General features: G+C 36.5%; 1 protein-coding gene and 2 long non-coding RNA genes across 3 annotated transcripts in view; all 3 read right to left on the bottom strand.

Moving 5' to 3' along the window:
* LOC140150297 (uncharacterized) overlaps positions 1-18,612 on the bottom strand; it is a 69,855-nt gene that overhangs the window by 42,622 nt on the left and 8,621 nt on the right. Inside the window, exons 5-8 of the mRNA XM_072172305.1 lie at positions 18,331-18,447; positions 15,212-15,325; positions 12,108-12,221; positions 11,360-11,473 (exon numbers count right to left, since the gene is read on the bottom strand). Of these exons, the coding sequence (XP_072028406.1) occupies positions 11,360-11,473; positions 12,108-12,221; positions 15,212-15,325; positions 18,331-18,447 (459 nt within the window). The remainder of the gene's footprint in view (positions 1-11,359; positions 11,474-12,107; positions 12,222-15,211; positions 15,326-18,330; positions 18,448-18,612) is intronic.
* On the bottom strand, positions 132-1,499 carry LOC140151158 (uncharacterized). The gene is made up of 3 exons (XR_011858906.1): positions 1,393-1,499; positions 536-649; positions 132-220 (listed from the first exon to the last, which is right to left on the bottom strand). It is a non-coding gene; the product is annotated as an uncharacterized lncRNA (long non-coding RNA).
* On the bottom strand, positions 7,412-8,180 carry LOC140151157 (uncharacterized). Its single transcript, XR_011858905.1, has 3 exons — positions 7,885-8,180; positions 7,735-7,853; positions 7,412-7,596 (listed from the first exon to the last, which is right to left on the bottom strand). It is a non-coding gene; the product is annotated as an uncharacterized lncRNA (long non-coding RNA).

Raw genomic sequence — 18,612 nt, 5'->3', positions numbered from 1 at the left:
CACAATATGACAAAAAGATTAGATCATCTACCTTTAAAAGTGAGTAAAAATTGATAAATCCAATTTAAGATCAGTATTAATGAAACACGTCCTTGATTATACTTACTGATATGGCAGTAGATGCCTGTAAACCCTGCTTGGCATCTACAGGTAAATGTATTAACTCCATCTGTACAGAATCCACCATTCAAACATGGTGTAGTGGCACACTCATCCTCATCTGAATTGGTAAAGAATAACCACCATCAATTAGTGTGATTTAAATAAACACATGTTATAGTAAATCATGCCAAACACCTCCCCCCACACCCCTAACTCAACATATTACACCCATATTAGGTCTAATCAATATACTCACTTGTTTCACAGTTGGTGCCAGTCAATCCTGCTTAACACACATGTATGACCATTGGTTTGATCAACATAGAACCCACCATTCTGACATGAGTTTGGGCTACACTTGTTGTGAATTTCATGCCATACACACATCCACCCCCTCCCCCACCACACCCATGTGTCTTATCAATATACTCACTTGTTTCACAGTTTGTGCCAGTGAATCCTGCCAAACACACACATGTATGACCATTGGTCTGATCAACACAGAACCCACCATTGAGACATGGGTTTGGGCTACACTCATTGGTAGCTGAATAGGAAAAAGAAATTAAAATCAAGAATAAACATGACACATCAGTCTGAAGTTACAGAGACTTGTTGGATTTTTGATTTTCCCTTTTGCTATATCATGTTTACCAAAATTTGAGGCAAAATGGTTGTTACTTTTATGATTTTTTCCAAAATTGATGTTTTTACACCAAATATGTGCTTAGATTTCTTCACTAATTTCCTTTCCAAAAAATGTAGGCCTGTACTTGATATATATCTTGCATGAATAATTTCAGCACTTTTAATTAATGCATTTCTAAGAGCGAACAGTCACCTTAATCTAGCTATTCAAACAGAATCCCACTTTTCTATTTTGCAACAAAATGCTGATGGAATCGGTAGCTTCCAATTAAAGTGTATCTGTGAATATTAACAGAGGTTCACATACATAACACATGTGGGATGGGAGTACTCTATGCCCATCCACATTCCACTCCAAGGAAGGCATGCAGGGGGGCTATTCCAATTAAAATCCATACACCCCTGTGGAAGACATTATATTTGATGAATACCTAGATTTGTAACTCACAATGGGCCATTCCAGTTAAAATCCATATACCCCCATGCAAGACATGACCTTAGACTCACACAGAGGGTGTCGATTTCAAATGCAGCAACCCATTCAGATAACCCCATTTGAAATTCACACTCCCTGTGTAAAAGATTAAGATTATGTCTTCCACAGGGGGTGTATGGATTTCAACTGGAATATCCCAACCATACCTATTTCACAATTCACTCCAGTGAAACCTGTTTGACAGTTACAGACATGTCCTGTCACCTGGTCCTGACAAACACCTCCATTCAAACATGGATTGGGATTACAGCCATTGATATCTGTAGGTTAAAAACAAAAATTGTTTTTAACTTAAACTCAAGAATCAATTAAATAAGGCAATTTTCCTAGCAAACATATAAGGTTCAACAGAAATCGTTTAAATGTCATGTTGTATAAAGGGTATAAAAGTTTTAATAACATTCAGGAAACATTTTTAAACCTTGCTTCAAAACATTCTAACATAAAGTCCTCCATCAAACTATCCTAATGATTACTTACCCATTTCACAATTGGTTCCAGTAAATCCAGCAAGACATGTACATATGTACCCATCAACTCTATCTTGACAAAAGGCTCCATTTAAACACGGATTAGGAAAGCAGTCATTTACATCTTAATGGAGAAAATAATTTAAAAACTGCATTATTAGTTGTACAAATACTTTTCTCCAATTTCGGGTTCCCAGTAATTCCGATAAATGTGATAACCACATATGGCACTACTGTTTACATATTCTTTCATTCATGAAATCAAAGTTATTTCATTCACAATAAATTCCCACGTTCTCAGCCGCACTTATACATCCCCTGCACCTCTGCTATGAATAGAACAGTACAACCGCATGCTTCGGGAAACACAGGTTATCTTAAGGAAAATAAGTGAGCTCTGCTAAAAAAAAAAAAAAAAGAACTTACTAGTCTGGCAATTAGCACCTTCAAAACCAGCTGGACATATACAAGTGTAAGTATTAGCACCATCTACACATATTCCATTATTTAAGCAAGGGTTGGCTGTACAATCATTAATATCTGTTAACAAATGAGAGGAGTGAGAATATCAGAAGAATAAATTACGTACAGCGGCACTTCATTTCATTTATTTCTATCTAATGCAAGCATCAATTTGAAGCTTTAACCTACCCATCAAGCCTTGGCATATTATCAATGTTGATTCGATGCCGATGATTGAGGTCAACAAAAGTATGACCTCAATCATCGGCATCGAATCAACATCGGGTAATGTGTCAATGGCATGAGGTGGGTAAGTTTAAGCTTCAAATTGACACTTGCAAAAGATTCTATTTAATTACATCCACCATCCGTTATTCCACATTGTGCACTGTGATTTGTCCAAATGTCACGCGATTGTCTTATAATTATATTTGAAACAATATGCCCTGATTGTGTCTGAAATGCAGTAAAGCAAGCACATTCTATACAGATCATTGCGTGCTGTTATGCATACAATTTTACAAGATACAGGCTATCACTTTTGTTGTTGTTGTTGCTGCTGCTGTTGTGCTGTGGAAACACATATATGCGTTACCTTATTTGGGCAAAAGAGTGATATTTTCTCTTTAAATCACACTATTTTTGCAGTAAAAGAATAGAAATTATGGTTGCTGCATGCCTTATTTATCCTTTTTTATTACATTTCTACTGCCTCGATCTCATTTTCTGGGCCTAATGGATATGGAATTACCCTTTATTTCTTAAAATTAAGGCCTGATGGAACCGTTGATTTGATGAACATGTCCCAAACCAAGTAACGGCTTACAAAAAATAACTTGGGCAGGACAACCAAATCAAATCAAAGCATGGGTTGAACCAACTGGCTCCTAGGATTGAAGTAGAGTTTCCCCATTCACATATTATTTTGCAACATGATAAATTAAAGACTATGAGCTAGTGCCGTTAAATCGACATGCCTTATGTCGACATAGTGTCGACATCGGCACGTATCCCGACATGTCGACATCAAAAAAAAAAAATCTAACAAAAAAAAATAGTTTTTTTTGTTTTTTTTTTTTAATTTTCAAAAAATATTTTTGGCCAGAAAAGCAAGTTATAGGCCCAAAATTACTTGTTAGTTAAGGTTGGAAACCAGAGAAATACTGCTACTAAAAAAAAAATGCCAATTTTTTTTTACAAAGTTGGATAAATTTGTATATTTTGATTACCTTTGCTTCTATTGAACAGTCAGGGACACATTGAATTAGTATGCATTGCTAGCTGTAATTAAAATATACAACTGTATCCAACTTTGTAAAAAATTGGCATTTTTTTTTTTTTTTTTTTTTTTTTTGAGTTGCAGTATTTCTCTGGTTTACAACCTTGGATAGCAAGTAATTGTGGGCCTATAACTTGCTTTTCTGGTCAAAAATATTTTTTGAAAATTAAAAAAAAAAAATTTTTTTTTTGTTAGAATTGTTTTTTATGTCTACACACTGTCGACGTTGGTATACGAATTATATCGACATGTCGACATTACAAAACGGTGCCGACGACAGCACTACTATGAGCGTAGATGGTACGAAAGGTTGAGTTATATGCAAAATATAAGTTTTTACTTTGTCAACATTTCATTAGTAATTGTGGAAAATAAAATACTCACTTATTTCACAGAAAGTCCCTGTAAATCCAGGTGCACATGTACAAGTGAATGTATTGATACCATCTGTACATACTCCATTATTAAGACATGGATTAGGAGCACAATCATTAGTATCTGTATGAAAATGAGAGAAAATAGTAATTATGTTGAAAAGCATTTTATTGGGCTCAGTTTTGAATTGTGAGCATAAATATGTACATGTTTAACATTGGCGCATAAATGTGTGCATAGAACAGCTGCCTCAACGTGTTGACATCAGACCTGCCAAGAGAATAAAACATTATAGTGCACATATCATAAGGCCTAAAAAGGATTTGTATTGCTCTTTTCGACTGACCCTAAAATCTGAAAAAATAGGGTCACATTTTTTTTTTTCATATTGGTATAAAATGCACAAAAATGTTGTGACAATGGTTTGCCTGTTTGTAATTTGTATAACTCTGATTCATTTTTTAAAGCCTAAGAACCCCTACATTGTTTACCATGGCATTTTGTGATGAACTTGCATTTCTTGAGGCAAACAAAAATAAACTACCCTTCTGCCCTTACTGACCATTCTTACCAGATATCTCTGATTGGCTCAAAAATAATATAGCCCTCTTTTGTAACCAATTAAAATAGTTCTTAGGGAGCACAGTGGCAGAGCGGAACAGGCTCCGACTTATGATCGGAAGGTTGCGGGTTCGAGCCCCGGCGACGCCATCGTGTTGTGCCCTTGAGTAAGGTGCTTTATCTCGAATGGGTAATCGGTATCGCTGTGGGGAAGGTAAAAGACTCGCTGTGGAGGAGGTGTACTGATCCCCCTACAGCAACATCACATGGAGGAGTCTGGCCCAATTGCCAATGAAAGAGAGATGGGCATTCCGTTCACTGTTTATATATACAGGTTCGCATCCTTTACTTTTTTTTACTTACTTAGTGGCTATTAATTCAGCAGGTAGTACCCATGGGGATAAATGTTCAAGCACTTACTTATTTGACATAATATTCCAGTAAATCCAGATTGACAGAAGCACATGAATGTGTTAATCAAATCCTGGCAGGCACCACCATTCTGACAGGGGTTAGGAGTACAATCATCTATATCTGAAAGGGGATTAAACAATAACTTCATCAACAAAATGACTAAAATATTAACAATTTATTTGATTTTGTTTCTTTTTAATATTTACATTTTATTTTCAAATAAATGACCATTAATTTCAGACCTCAAATTAATGTTTAAAAGCTTAAAGCCAAAATGTAGGATTTCGGTCAAATTTTAATTTTGTTATTCTTTGCCAAAATTATTACATAATAATTCAATATTAGTAATAACTGCCAAGGAGGATTTCTGATCATTTTAAGTCAAAGTAATGAGGTTAACTTAAGAAAACCATTTAGCTCTGTAACTGTGGAGCTCTGGGGAAATTGCCGAATAATAAAAAAAAACTCTACATTTTACTGTAATTAAAGCACTTTTGGCTTAGTCTTTCACATGGTATTTTTGTACACAGTTGGGCATTACAATCATGCAAAAAGTATAAATTTAAGAAAAATTGAGGGCGTCACTGAGGAGCAAATCACCCATTATGACTTTAAGACTTACTTGTTTCACATAAAGTCCCTGTAAACCCAGAAGGACATGTACAAGTGAATGTATTGATGCCGTCTGTACATACTCCATTATTAAGACATGGGTTGTTAGTGCAGTCATTAGTATCTGTATTACAACACAAGGAGAAAGTTTAACAGCAAGATTTTACACATGTATTCAAAACAGGTGCACTGACATTGCTTACAAAATGATAGCTTTGATTGCTAATTATGTTCAAATAATTATGTATTTCAAGTTGTGGAAATCCAAAGATAAACAAAATCAATGAATTTTGTTGTTGCTTGCTGCTGCTGCTATTTTTATTACTGCTGCTATTGTTGCTCTAGTTACTGAAAATCAATGAACTTTGTTGTTGTTATTATTGTTGTTGTTATTGCTGCTGTTGTTATTATTGTTACTGTTACTGAAAATCACTGAACTTTGTTGTTGTTATTATTGTTGTTGTTATTGCTGCTGTTGTTGTTGTTGTTGTTGTTGTTGATGTTGCTGCTGCTGCTGCTGCTGCTGCTGTTATTATTGTTACTGTTACTGAAAACCACTGAACTTTCTAGTTGTTGTTGCTGTTATTGTTGCTCTTGTTGTTTTGTATTGAAAATATTCCTTGATTCACATAGAAAAGTTTAGTTATTTCAATTTGTCAACTTAAGTAAGCAGCTCATTTACAAAATTGCTCCATCATAAAGGTAAATATGTCCACTTACTCAAATCACACAATGCTCCAGTAAATCCAGTTTGACAGAAGCATGTAAACGCATTAATCTGATCCTGACAGGCACCACCATTCTGACAGGGGTTAGGAGTGCAATTATCTATATCTGAAACAACAATAAGACAGTGAGAAAGGTTTTTAACACAAGTCTCCACATACATAAATAATAGCCAGTGAAAAAAAATCACTGACCATCTAGGATTTGAACCTGGGACCTTTGGATCACTGGGACAATGCTCTACCAACTGAGCTAATGAGTCAGATGGGGAAGAGCAGTGATGTTATTATCTATAGGCCTTCAGTTCAATAAAGATGGTAAGTAGTATTTATTCGAAATCTTGTTGCTTTCTGTCTGAAGGTTTCACAAGTTTTAAATTTCCACTTCAAATTTTTTTTTAAATAAATCAAATATTTTTCCTGAAATTAACGAATTTTAAAAGGCATTGACTGCACAAAGGATACTAACACTAAAAGGATACTAATAACTTTTAAAAATTATAAAATGGGAAAGAAAATGTTATATCAACAAGAAACGACCTTATCATTCTATCATTTCCTTTCAGGAATGTAATCTTGAGCATTTCAGGTAAAACATCTGAAAATAATTCACAGATAACAACTGTCAATGAAGTTTTCTGATGTTATGACAATATACTGAGGTAGATTGAAAGAAAACCACATAGCCACTTAACTGTGGAGCTTGGCAAATAAAACAGGGGATCCCCTGTTTTATTACAAAAACTCTAAATTTTACAATAATTTAAGCACTTCAGGCTTAGTCTTTCACAAGGCATTTTAGTACATCATTGGGCATTACAATCATGCAAAAAGTAGAAATTCAAGAAAAATTGGGGGAGTCGGTTTGGAGCAAAATCACATATTATGGCTTGAAGTCAGAGACATGGTTGTCTCCATATAACCAGAAAAAGACTGCTGAAAAGTACTCACTTATATGGCAGAATGTGCCTTCAAATCCTACAGCACATTGACATGTGAATGTATTGAGACCATCAATACACTGGGCACCATTGAGACACGGTTGAGCTGTACAGTCATCAGCATCTACAGAGGAAAGTGTTTCACTTGTGTTATGATCAGAAGATACAAACGATACAAATAGAAAAAAACTAGAGCGGTTCTCGACTTGCGCGGTTCTCGACGCAAAGCGTCGGCCGCAATGCCTCCACCTCGAGGCGTATCATTTTAACCAGTGCAATTTCACTAGGAGCTGGCGGGGAGGGGGAACATACATTTTTACATAGGGACAAAAATGGGCTTCCAAAAAATTTAACTCTAAATGTTGAGTGTACCCACCAAGTTTCATGCCCATACGACAGTACCCCTGGGTGACCCCGGATGACCCCAAAATGATCTTCCAACAATTTAACTCTAAATGTTGACTGTACCCACCAAGTTTCATGCCCATACGACAGTTTTAAGTTATTTGACCTCAGATGACCCGTGGGTGACCCCGGATAACCCCAAAATGACCGTCCAAGAATTTGACTCTAAATGTTGACTGTACCCACAAAGTTTCATGCCCATACAAGTTTTAAGTTATTTGACCTCAGATGACCCCTGGGTGACCCCAGATGACCCCAAAATGACCGTCCAAGAATTTGACTCTAAATGTTGACTGTACCCACCAAGTTTCATGCCCATATGACAGTTTTAAGTTATTTGACCTCAGATGACCCCTGGGTGACCTCAGATGACCCCTGGGTGACCTCAGATGACCCCAAAATGATCCTCAAAAAATTTGGTTCTAAATGTTGAAAGTACCCACCAAGGTTCATGCCCATACGACGGTTTTTGCTAATTTGACCTCAGATGACCCCTAGATGACCTTGGGTGACCTTGACCCACTAACCAAACCTACTGGAATTTGAAGACTGCCAACGACCATCCCCCCACCAAATTGCATCACTGTACATCTTACCAGTTCCGAGAAATTGCACCCGCAAGCTCGGACGGACAGATGGACGGACGGATGGACGGACGGATGGACGGACGGACGGACAGACGGACAACCAGGAAACATAATACCTCCGGTGGAGGCATAATAATTACTATTTCTGGCTGCTGGTAAGGTCTAAAATGACTGCACTGGACCGTGGCCACTGTTAATGTCCAAAATGACTTCACATGTCCTCCAATTCCTCCTCCTCCTCCTCCTTATCCTCCTCATCCTCCTTATCCTTATCCTCCTCCTCCTTATCCTCCTCCTTATCCTTATCCTCCTCCTCCTTATCCTCCTCCTCCTTATCCTCATCCTCATCCTCATCCTTATCCTATCCTCATCCTTATCCTCCTCTTTCTCATCCTGCTCTTCATCTTCATCTTCATCTTCATCTTCATCTTCATCACCATCTACAATGTATCAACTTCACTTCATTAAACTTCAGTGACTGAAAATCTTCATCTTCATCATCCATCATCCATCATCATCATCATCATCATCTTCATCATCCATCATCATCATCATCATCATCATCATCATCATCACCATCTTCATCATCATCACCCATTATCATCATCATCATCATCATCATCATCATCATCTTCATCACCATCATCATCATCATCATCATCATCATCATCATCATCATCATCATCATCACCATCTTCATCATCATCACCCATCATCATCATCATCATCATCATCATCATCATCATCATCATCTTCATCACCATCATCATCATCATCATCATCATCATCATCATCATCATCATCATCATCTTCATCATCCATCATCATCATCATCATCATCATCATCATCACCATCTTCATCATCATCACCCATTATCATCATCATCATCATCATCATCATCTTCATCACCATCATCATCATCATCATCATCATCATCATCATCATCATCATCATCATCATCATAACATCATCATCATCATCATCATAACCTATCTATCAACTTCACTTTAGAAAACTTCAGAGGATGGAAAACAGCTCACAAAATAAACTACAGATGAAGTGTCAATTTTGACTTACTCATTTCACAGTTATTCCCAGCAAACCCAGTCTCACATACACAAGTGTGTGTGTTGATTCCATCCATGCACTGGCCACCATTCATACATGGGTTGGGTGTGCAATCATTCAAATCTGACATGTAAATAAACAACATATTTATATATGTGACACAATCTCGACATGGGAGCAAAAGGAGGCATTTTTGAAAATTGAGTTACTGTAATTATTACATTATAAATACAAGAGGCTATCATTTACTGAAAACACCAAAGGACTAGCATACTTGGTTCTAAAGTTATGAAGTTTTTGATGCCTATTTTCTTATGTATTTCATTGATTTTTTACTCCATATTATTACCTTTACCGTGTCACATGTGAAAATTTCATACGCAGAAAGCGATATATCTATTTTTCTGAATATACATGTATCACATTTTGCATTAGACTCTTCCTATACATAACATATCTATATATACGAGTTAGGCCATCTTAATTTTATAGTTTGTCTCAAAGCCCTTCCTAAGTTAAAAACCTAATGCGGAATGCATTTTTTTTAGGGTGTTTTTTCATTTACTTAATTTTTTATTTGTGGGACAAGCTTTTTGACAAGAATAGACCACCTTTTCATCTCTCAAGGAGGTTTCATTGTGGTCAGGATAAAGAATGTTATTGAGATTTACTATTTAGGCAATTTTGACGTCTGACGATGTCAGATGTTAGATTTTCCCTCAATCCAGTGGGAATAATGTGCAAAAAGCGGGTGATTTTACTAATGTGCACAGACCTAGGAATTTGTATACAATCTTTGTTGTTTTGCCTGCTTGTATGTATTTTGCTTCCTATAATGATTGATTGAACCTTATTTCCTAACAAATAAAAAACAAAAAATTACATACTGTATACGCCATTTTTTCATGGGAATATATTTTCATGGCTTCATGTATCATTGACAATTTCACCGGTTATTTGTTAAATTTGCGGTTGTGGATATCTCCTCAATAGAATAACATAGCAAAATGCTTAATTATCATGTTTTCGCGGGGTTTTATTTTCGTGGATGCCTCTTGATCTGCGAAATCCATGAAAATAAAACCACCGCAAAAATGTCAGCGTATACAGTTATACTTACTGAATGAACATAATGGTCCAGCGAATCCCGGCACACACAGACAAGCATAGAGGTTCATCATATCCATACACGTCGCTCCATTTTCACAAGGCATAGACTCGCATTCATTAATATCTGGCAGAAGAGATGAAGCCTGCTACAGAGACTCATTAATGGCTAGAGTGTTTAACAGACTAACAGGGTCAAAGGTCACAGATTACTCCTACATGTACATCAGGGTGGTTAACATGACAAATAAACCATACATTTTGTGGGTCAAAACGGGTGCAAACAATTGTGAGGTTGGTATGGGACATGGTACATTTAAAGATACTTTTAACACATATACAAACATATAATGTCACATTAACACAGAACAACAAAAATGTGAGCACCTGGTTGAACTGTAAAGGTCATTTGCTCATTGATCAAATAGAATTTAACTTCTTAACATGAAAGTTCATCTGTATTGGTAATTCATACATAAAAAGATTTTAACTCTTGATCTCAATGCAAAAATATTTATCTCTGTAATTTTCAGCTGTTGCTACTACAGCCTTCAACAGTTAAATGACCAGATTATTATGTCACACTTCAAGAGTGCACAATCAGGTTATTCCGCTGATGAAGGCTGTTGTAGCAACAGCTGAAAATCACAGAAGTAAATAATTTTGTATTGAAATCAAGAGTTAAAATCTTTCTAAATATTAATTCCAACTTCAATGTTATAAAATATCAAACCTAAAAATCATGGATGAAGTTCCATTATTAGATTTATGAATATTACTCTTGACTTGTCAAATTCACTGAACTTGGTGAAAAAAAGTTGGACTTTTGCATCATATTTCTGATCTCCACGGCATTTACATGTACACCTATACAGAGGTATGTAACGTTACATGTCCACCATCTTGTAAGTACAAGGCTTTTTTTGGGGTGTCTTCAGCATTCGATCCTTCACTCACAAATGTAAAGCACCGTGCCAAAACATGATAAAGTTTGTGTGATGCGTTGCGCCTATATCATGTCCTACAATACACACACCCATCACCAAGTTCAGCCATGTTACCTACTCCACAGTGTTTCTATTTTGTTTTTCTTATTTTAGTCTTACCCGTCTCGCAGTTATTGCCAGTAAATCCTGCAGCACAATCACACCTATAGCCATTAGGCAGGTTGACACACACACCACCATTGAAACACAAATTCTGTGCACAGTTATCCACAGCTGAGAGGATTAAAAGATAAGAGAACTCATGATCATTTCCAATCACAAATTAAGCCTTGCTAATTAATAGTAATGCTTATCATTTCACTACTGACAAAATTTACTGTGCATAATTTAGCATATTTGAAGATTTTTCTTTTAATTTACTATGTTTATGAGCTTGTAGTACACATAATATTTTGGTTTAGAATCTTTATTATTTTAGTGATTTATTGCTATAAAATATAAGTTGTTGATTTTCCCTTCTTTTGATTTATGATGATTTATGACCCAGCAAACACAAAAATATTCTTAAAACGTTTATTCAAAACATCTTAATAACATTTTTAAATATCGGGTGGGGTATATATAAAGGTCATGAAACACTTTCAAAAACATTATTGTAAAATATTTTGGGCAAACATTGTTGTAAAATATTTTTTCAACACATTATAATAACATTCTCAAGTTTTCAAAAATGTTTTTTGAATGTTATTAAAACATTTTTATACCCTTTATATAACCTGACATTTAAACATTTTCTGTGAAACATTTTGTATTTGCTGGGGATGTCCTATCCTGTACATTATGCAACAGAAAATATAGAGTATCTCCTTACTCAAATGCTTTAAAAGAATGCTTATTATTAACTTACTTGTATCACAGTTTAATCCAGTGAATCCAGCTTGACAGGTACATGTGTGGCCGTTGGTCATATCATTGCAGATCCCTCCATTCAGACAAGGATTTGGATTACAATCATTCACATCTAAGAAACAAAACAAGTCATTTAGTATGCTTAGATAGTTATCTGATTCACACAGCAATAAAGAAGCCCCATCCACTGTGAGAAGCATTCAAATTACTGCACAGAGACACTTATTTTCAACCCCAATCTTGTCTCAAGATATTATTTAAGATTGTTCAAAAAGCTATGTTTTCATAAGACTGCATGCACCAAACATCCCACCAACATGATTTCCTTCTGATGACAGCTTAATTTAAAGTTGACTGTGTATTACCAGGATTGATGATTTTTTATTTAAAAAAAATTAAAAAAGTTGATTTAAATTGGATTTTGTTGATTGAAATCGATTTTTTTTTAAATTCCAGGAACTGTTATACCCCATGATAAATTCAAAAGAGACCAGTGGAATGCTAGACATATGTGCAATCCTATCAGGTATTTACAAAAATTCAAAACATGTTTTTACATGTGAAAATTTCAAAGAAAATATTTGGCAAAAATCATGGGAAAAAGCCTGTTGAATTCTGCACCTCGAAGATGAATTTATAGCGATAGATAAAATGTCATCATAGAGGTATTGTAATTGTATCCAAAAGTTGTAGAAGCATTAGAAATGAAGTAAAACAGTCAATTTAATGAAAAAAATTAAAAAGTTGATTTAAATCATGATTTAAATCAGTGATTTAAATCAAACAACCTTGCTATTACAGAGATGTAAGTGACCAATAAGTCATTTCCAGATTAGGCTTGAATGAGGGGTGGAGTGCAGTGTGTAATGGCAGGGGTCTAGGGACCTGTTTAAGGGTCCAGAGGCAACTGGATGTTGAAGTTCCTACAGGTTAATAATCAACAGTTTGAGACATGTCAAAAAAAAGCACAAAGTCCATATGCACAAAACAAGTTAGACCTGGTCTACATATGGAGATTAGTCCTATGGAGTAGAAAATTTTGTTGTATTATAGTAGATCCTCTTAAGGGCAAAATACATGTAACTTAATATTAGATATCTGTACTTAAATTTTTGGACTTTGCTCAGAGTAAAGGAGGAAAAGAAAGATTAAAGGGATCCCTCTTTAAAGTTTAACCTCCATAGTTACATGTAGACTCTAAGGTCCGTATGCACAAAACAGTTAGACCGGGTCTAAAGTTAGACCTGGTCTAAGTGGAATTTAGTACCTGGACAAAGGACATTTTTCTTTACATTTTCTTAAGTTAATTTGTATTATTTTTGAACTTTGCATTTAAATCTTTAGAATTTGCTAGCTACTCTATGAAGGAAATAAGAGTAAAGGACCATTCCTGATGGAACTAAATTCCACTTAGACAACTCTTTTGTGCATACGGACCTAACTGTTTGGCAATCTATTCAGAAATTTTAAGATAAGTTGTCATGGTGGACAAAAAAAATGGGCATGGAAAATCAAATTGTGCGCTTTTCTCAAGAAATACTAATTTGTTTGTACTTACCTACATTAGTTTTAAAGATACAATGCAAAATAAAGTCTCACAATTCCCACTTAGGGTCATTTGATCTTTTCAGTTTCGGGAGCTCTATTGTTCAGAAACGAAAATGCAAGGGATTATGTGAGTTGAGGTACCAATGAGCTTAATATTTCAATAGAGGTGGATGCCTGCTGTCAATCAAGGCTGGATAAGACAAGATTATATTTATAGAACACACACACTGTGTGGAACACCGGTGTTTTAGTGGTGTAGCGCCCTCTCGCTTTTATGTCCTCTTATACCTATAAAAGGCGTTAAAGTGGTTCACATTTATATGACAAATTGCCAATTTGAATAAAAGGGTCTCCTTTTTTCTGTAAAAACGTTGAAAAGCAGCCCTTAAATCACAAAAGGTCCGCTTTTGAGCCGATCGCACCCCAACCAATCCTGGCTACAGGCCAGTGTCGCCCTTCCCTCCTGACTGTTTTGTATCAATGTAGCACACCCTATTTCACTTCCTCCCTCCCCCTCCGAATCAGTATCCCCTCTCCCTCCCTAGGCGGAAGTGACTATACACCAAACGCAAGTCAATTGAAGCCGTACAACTTATCGCGAATTTACAATCATAAAATTTAGACACTTCTTTTGTCTAGATTGGCACCAACCCTCTCATCTCACGTTTTCATGTCAGAAATCAACATAACTCACCAAACCAAAAACAGAAATTGTCTACGTTCAACTTTTGAATAAGACTAGAATAAAAGGATTGTTCACATGTACATTGCTAACACTTCAAAATAACAATGAGATCCGAAAACGAAAACTGAAACAGGAACCGAAACTGAAAGGATAAAACGACCCTTAGAGTGACGCTGCGTGCACCCTTAATGATGTCCAAATGAAAAGGTGAGTTGAGTCAATGATGCATTACCATTAACACTCGATAATAAGCATATGTTCCTATTAACAAGATGCTCTGACAAGAATGAATTTTTAGGGTAGTTTGTTAAACTTTTTCATTATTTTTTCTTTTAATTTACAATTATCTGTGTTGCAGTTATTTGTAAATTTTAAAAGAAAAAAATGAAAAAGTTCAACAAACTACTCTAAAAATTTGTTGTCGAATAATAATTAATAATTTAATAGGCACATAATGCTTATTTTCAAATTTTACGGTACTTCATTATATGGCTTTCACTGGTTTCATACTTTCCTGCCGCTTACCACTTTGCCGCTCTGACGACGATTTTGCTTTACTGCAGCAGTCGGACCAGAAACGCCAGCAGTGACAAGTGGCAAACCAATATATCGACCGCTCCACCGCTGTGCCCAAAGTGGTAGATCGCTAGGAGTTGAATTCAAGTCAACTCATGAGCAGCGCCTTTCTGACGTATGAGAACAGGAAACGAGCTTTGGCGGTGATGAGCGACAACATTGGCTTTCATAGTCATGCTGCTGCTGCTCAGTGATGTGCAGACGAGTACAAACAGCATGATGAAGTGTTACGCTGCTCAGCGGCTAGCGGCAGAAAGTATGAAACCAGCATCAGTCAGACACACTGCACTTACTGTTTTGGCAGAGAGTTCCATCAAATCCTGGAGGGCATAGGCATGTGAATGTATTCACTCCATCTACACAAACACCATTGTTTAGGCACTGATTCACGATACAGTCGTTAACATCTGTACAAGTATGGGAAAAAAATTGAATAATGTTAATTTTGGCTTTTAAATATTTTTACATGACACAATCATTCATGACAATATTCCACATTGAGAAAGTTGGTGTGACACTCTGATAGTGTTTATTAGTACTAGAAACAATATAGCTATAACAGTTTTAGGCAGTTGCCTGAACTTGGCTGGTTATCAATTGCATACTAATATAAAGCCTGAAAACAAAGCGCCCGGTACTGCTGCCATGGGAGCTACCATCTGAGTGCTGGCAATCCCCAACACCCAGCATAGCTAGCATTGCATACTACGAGATGCTGGATTTGTAAATGGTATGAATGCATAAGAACCGTGTGCAATAGGCAGCCAGTACTGTTCAAGAATACTCAATGGCAGGGTAATAGTAGCTTTTACATAGCTTTACCTACTGCTGAAGTGACATGCTATAAATAACCATACAGATATAGTCTATATGTGACACGATCTGGTCCATTTGGGGCCAAAGGAGGCATTTTTGAAAATTGAGTTACTGTAATTATTACACTCTACATACAATAGACTATCATTTACTGAAAACACTTAGGGCGAATTTCTCGATAGGAGTCTTCGTAAGCCTTAGGCTTAAGGTGGCCTTGAGGCTACTAAGCCTAGCCCGCTCTCGAAGCCCAAGTCTTAACTCTAGCCGGATTTCTTCAATGCAAATTCAACCTAGTCTTAGTGGCCTTGCAGGCTTAACGCTTGACAACCTCGTCCCTTTCAACCAGCGACTTAATTGTATAGGCTGTCGGAGGTAGATGTACATAAGCTGTGGTCCTCACGGTTTACCGTACTAACAAGGTTGCCGTCTCATTATGGCAATGTTCCCGGCGCAAAGACTAGCCTGGACCCGCGGTCTTGTGCTTGGGCTTATACCGTACACAACTTGATGCAAGAATATTGTGTCTGTTTTTGTGTCTTTTATGTATTATTTTATTTCCACTTGACTTTTTATGAGTCCAACTTGTATGAATGATACGTCTATGCTTTATACTCGTGATTTTTTCTTTGCATCCCAAAAAGGGTAAAACTGTAAGCCTAATGGAAAGGAATCTGTGATTCCCCTAAAACGGAAAGCAACCAACGTGCTATCTACTGCTGATATCAGTAGTCTTCTCAGATCTCACATGAAGTTATCTGTTGGTACAATATTTATAATTATTTAAGTAGGAGATATAGCAATATTTTATGCATCTTATCCGTAAATTCAGTTTTAATACTGCATGCATTATTGTTTCGTGTCAAATATTTACTATATCTTTACCAACTTTGTCCTTCTTTTATTGTATTAAATTGATGTCCAACCTGGTGTAATATAGGCACTCCAAAATAATATTGTAATAGGCCTACTTATGAAAAGTACGAGTATCAAACTATTAAGGCTTGGATAGGGACAGGTGGTATCATATATGTGATGATGATGATGATGATGATGATGATGATGATGATGATGATGATGATGATTATGATGATGATTATGATGATGATGATGATCATGATGATGATGATGAAAGAATTTTTTAAATTATATTCGTTGTTAAAAAAATCATCATAAAAAATGAGAGCAGGTCTTATGATAGCTACTTAAAAAAATTCTAACTAACTCAAATGAACACTAAAATAAAATGCTGAAATGTTCAACTAAATCGAACAATTACTTACCCACAGTGGCGTAAATAGACATTTTCATTTATGGGTGGGTGGGGGAAAGCGGGGGCAAACATAATAAATGAGGGGCAGGCATCGTTCATGCTGTTTGGGTTTGTAAGGGGTGGAGTAGGTCTGAGGAGTTATGGGATCTGCTTGGAATGTGTCCCCGGAACATTGGCGTAGATTTCTTTTTGACATGGGGAGGGGGAGGTGGGATTGAAAAAAGAATTATGGTACAAATGCCATATATTTAAGCTATTAAAGCTGGTGACATAAATAGGCCAATGGTCCAAAAGTGGGATAAATGCAATTTATTTAACCTTAAAATTGAGTTTTTAAGGTTAAAATGACCAAATATGAGGTTAATTAATAACTCTCAGAAGTAGGCCTAATTTACCTTTTTCAGGGGGGGGGGGGCAAGAGCTCCCCGCTTCCCCTAGTTACGTAACTGCTTACTCATGTTAATTGAGTTAAAGACCGTCAAAAATATGAAAGATAAACTTTGCGTTACAATTTAAATAATTTGTAAATTGAAATAGACCAAGGCTTACGACCTAAGACCTGCTCTGAGGCAGGGCCAAGAAAAGCGCTGTAAGCCTGGTCTAACAGGCTTGCGTGAGACTACGGCTACAGAAGACTGATTTTGAGAAATGCAAATTTTACTGAAGCCTGGGGCTAATCCTACAAGCCTGGCCCACGGGCTAACTTGAAGCCTCGAGGCTATGGTAGCCGTGCTTCGGGAAATCGTTTTCAGTTAAGCCTGGTCTTACGACCTCTTAAGCCTTGAGGCTAGACAAGCCAATTGCTAAGCCACCCGTCGAGAAATTCGCCCCAAAGGTCTAGCATATTTGGTTGTAAAGTTATGACGTTTTTTGGTGTCTACTTTCTTATATATTTTATTGTTTTTTACTCCATATTTTTACCTTTATCTCAGTTTCAAATTTGCTGCCTTTGGCCCCCATGGACCAGATCGTGTCACATATACCTTGAGTCACCGGCACTAGCTTTGAAGTTCAGTGTGTTCTGCGTTATAGCTTAGCATTACTTGATGCGTGTACCTACTTTTACGTGTGTGATCAACGCGCTGTGCAGGATTTTTCGGGGGGCATGGGGGAAAAAGTGAATTTCAGGGGGGCAAAATCAACCAATTTTGCCCAAAGTTGCTGCAAAAAGTGGAAATTTTCGTAATTTTTAGTTTTTACTGGGAGCAACTGGGGAAAGAGTTCTGACTGTTGGCATTTGGCCATCATCCCCCCATGGCACCGCCACTGACCCTAGTATTACATACTCTCACCTGAGTGATACCATTAATTCTACTGATGACTTACTTGTCTCACAATGAGTGCCAGTAAACCCTGCCAAACACACACATATGTAGCCTCCTATCTGTGTAATACATCGCCCTCCATTCTGACATGGATTCACTGGATCACAATTATTGACAGCTGAAATGAAGAGGGAAAACAATATTATGTTGTAAGAATATATTGCAAATCTTACTATAGTGTACATACTGTTTTGTAATCAAAAGAACATGGGTTGGTCAGGTCGAGCCCGTAAAACAGGGGGTGGGTTTTGTCACCTTATTTCAATTTTTATCTTAGGGAACA

The sequence above is a fragment of the Amphiura filiformis genome, chromosome 4, assembly GCF_039555335.1.
Source record: "Amphiura filiformis chromosome 4, Afil_fr2py, whole genome shotgun sequence".
NCBI classification, from domain to species: domain Eukaryota; kingdom Metazoa; phylum Echinodermata; class Ophiuroidea; order Amphilepidida; family Amphiuridae; genus Amphiura; species Amphiura filiformis.
This window is presented reverse-complemented; position numbering and strand designations above follow the sequence as displayed.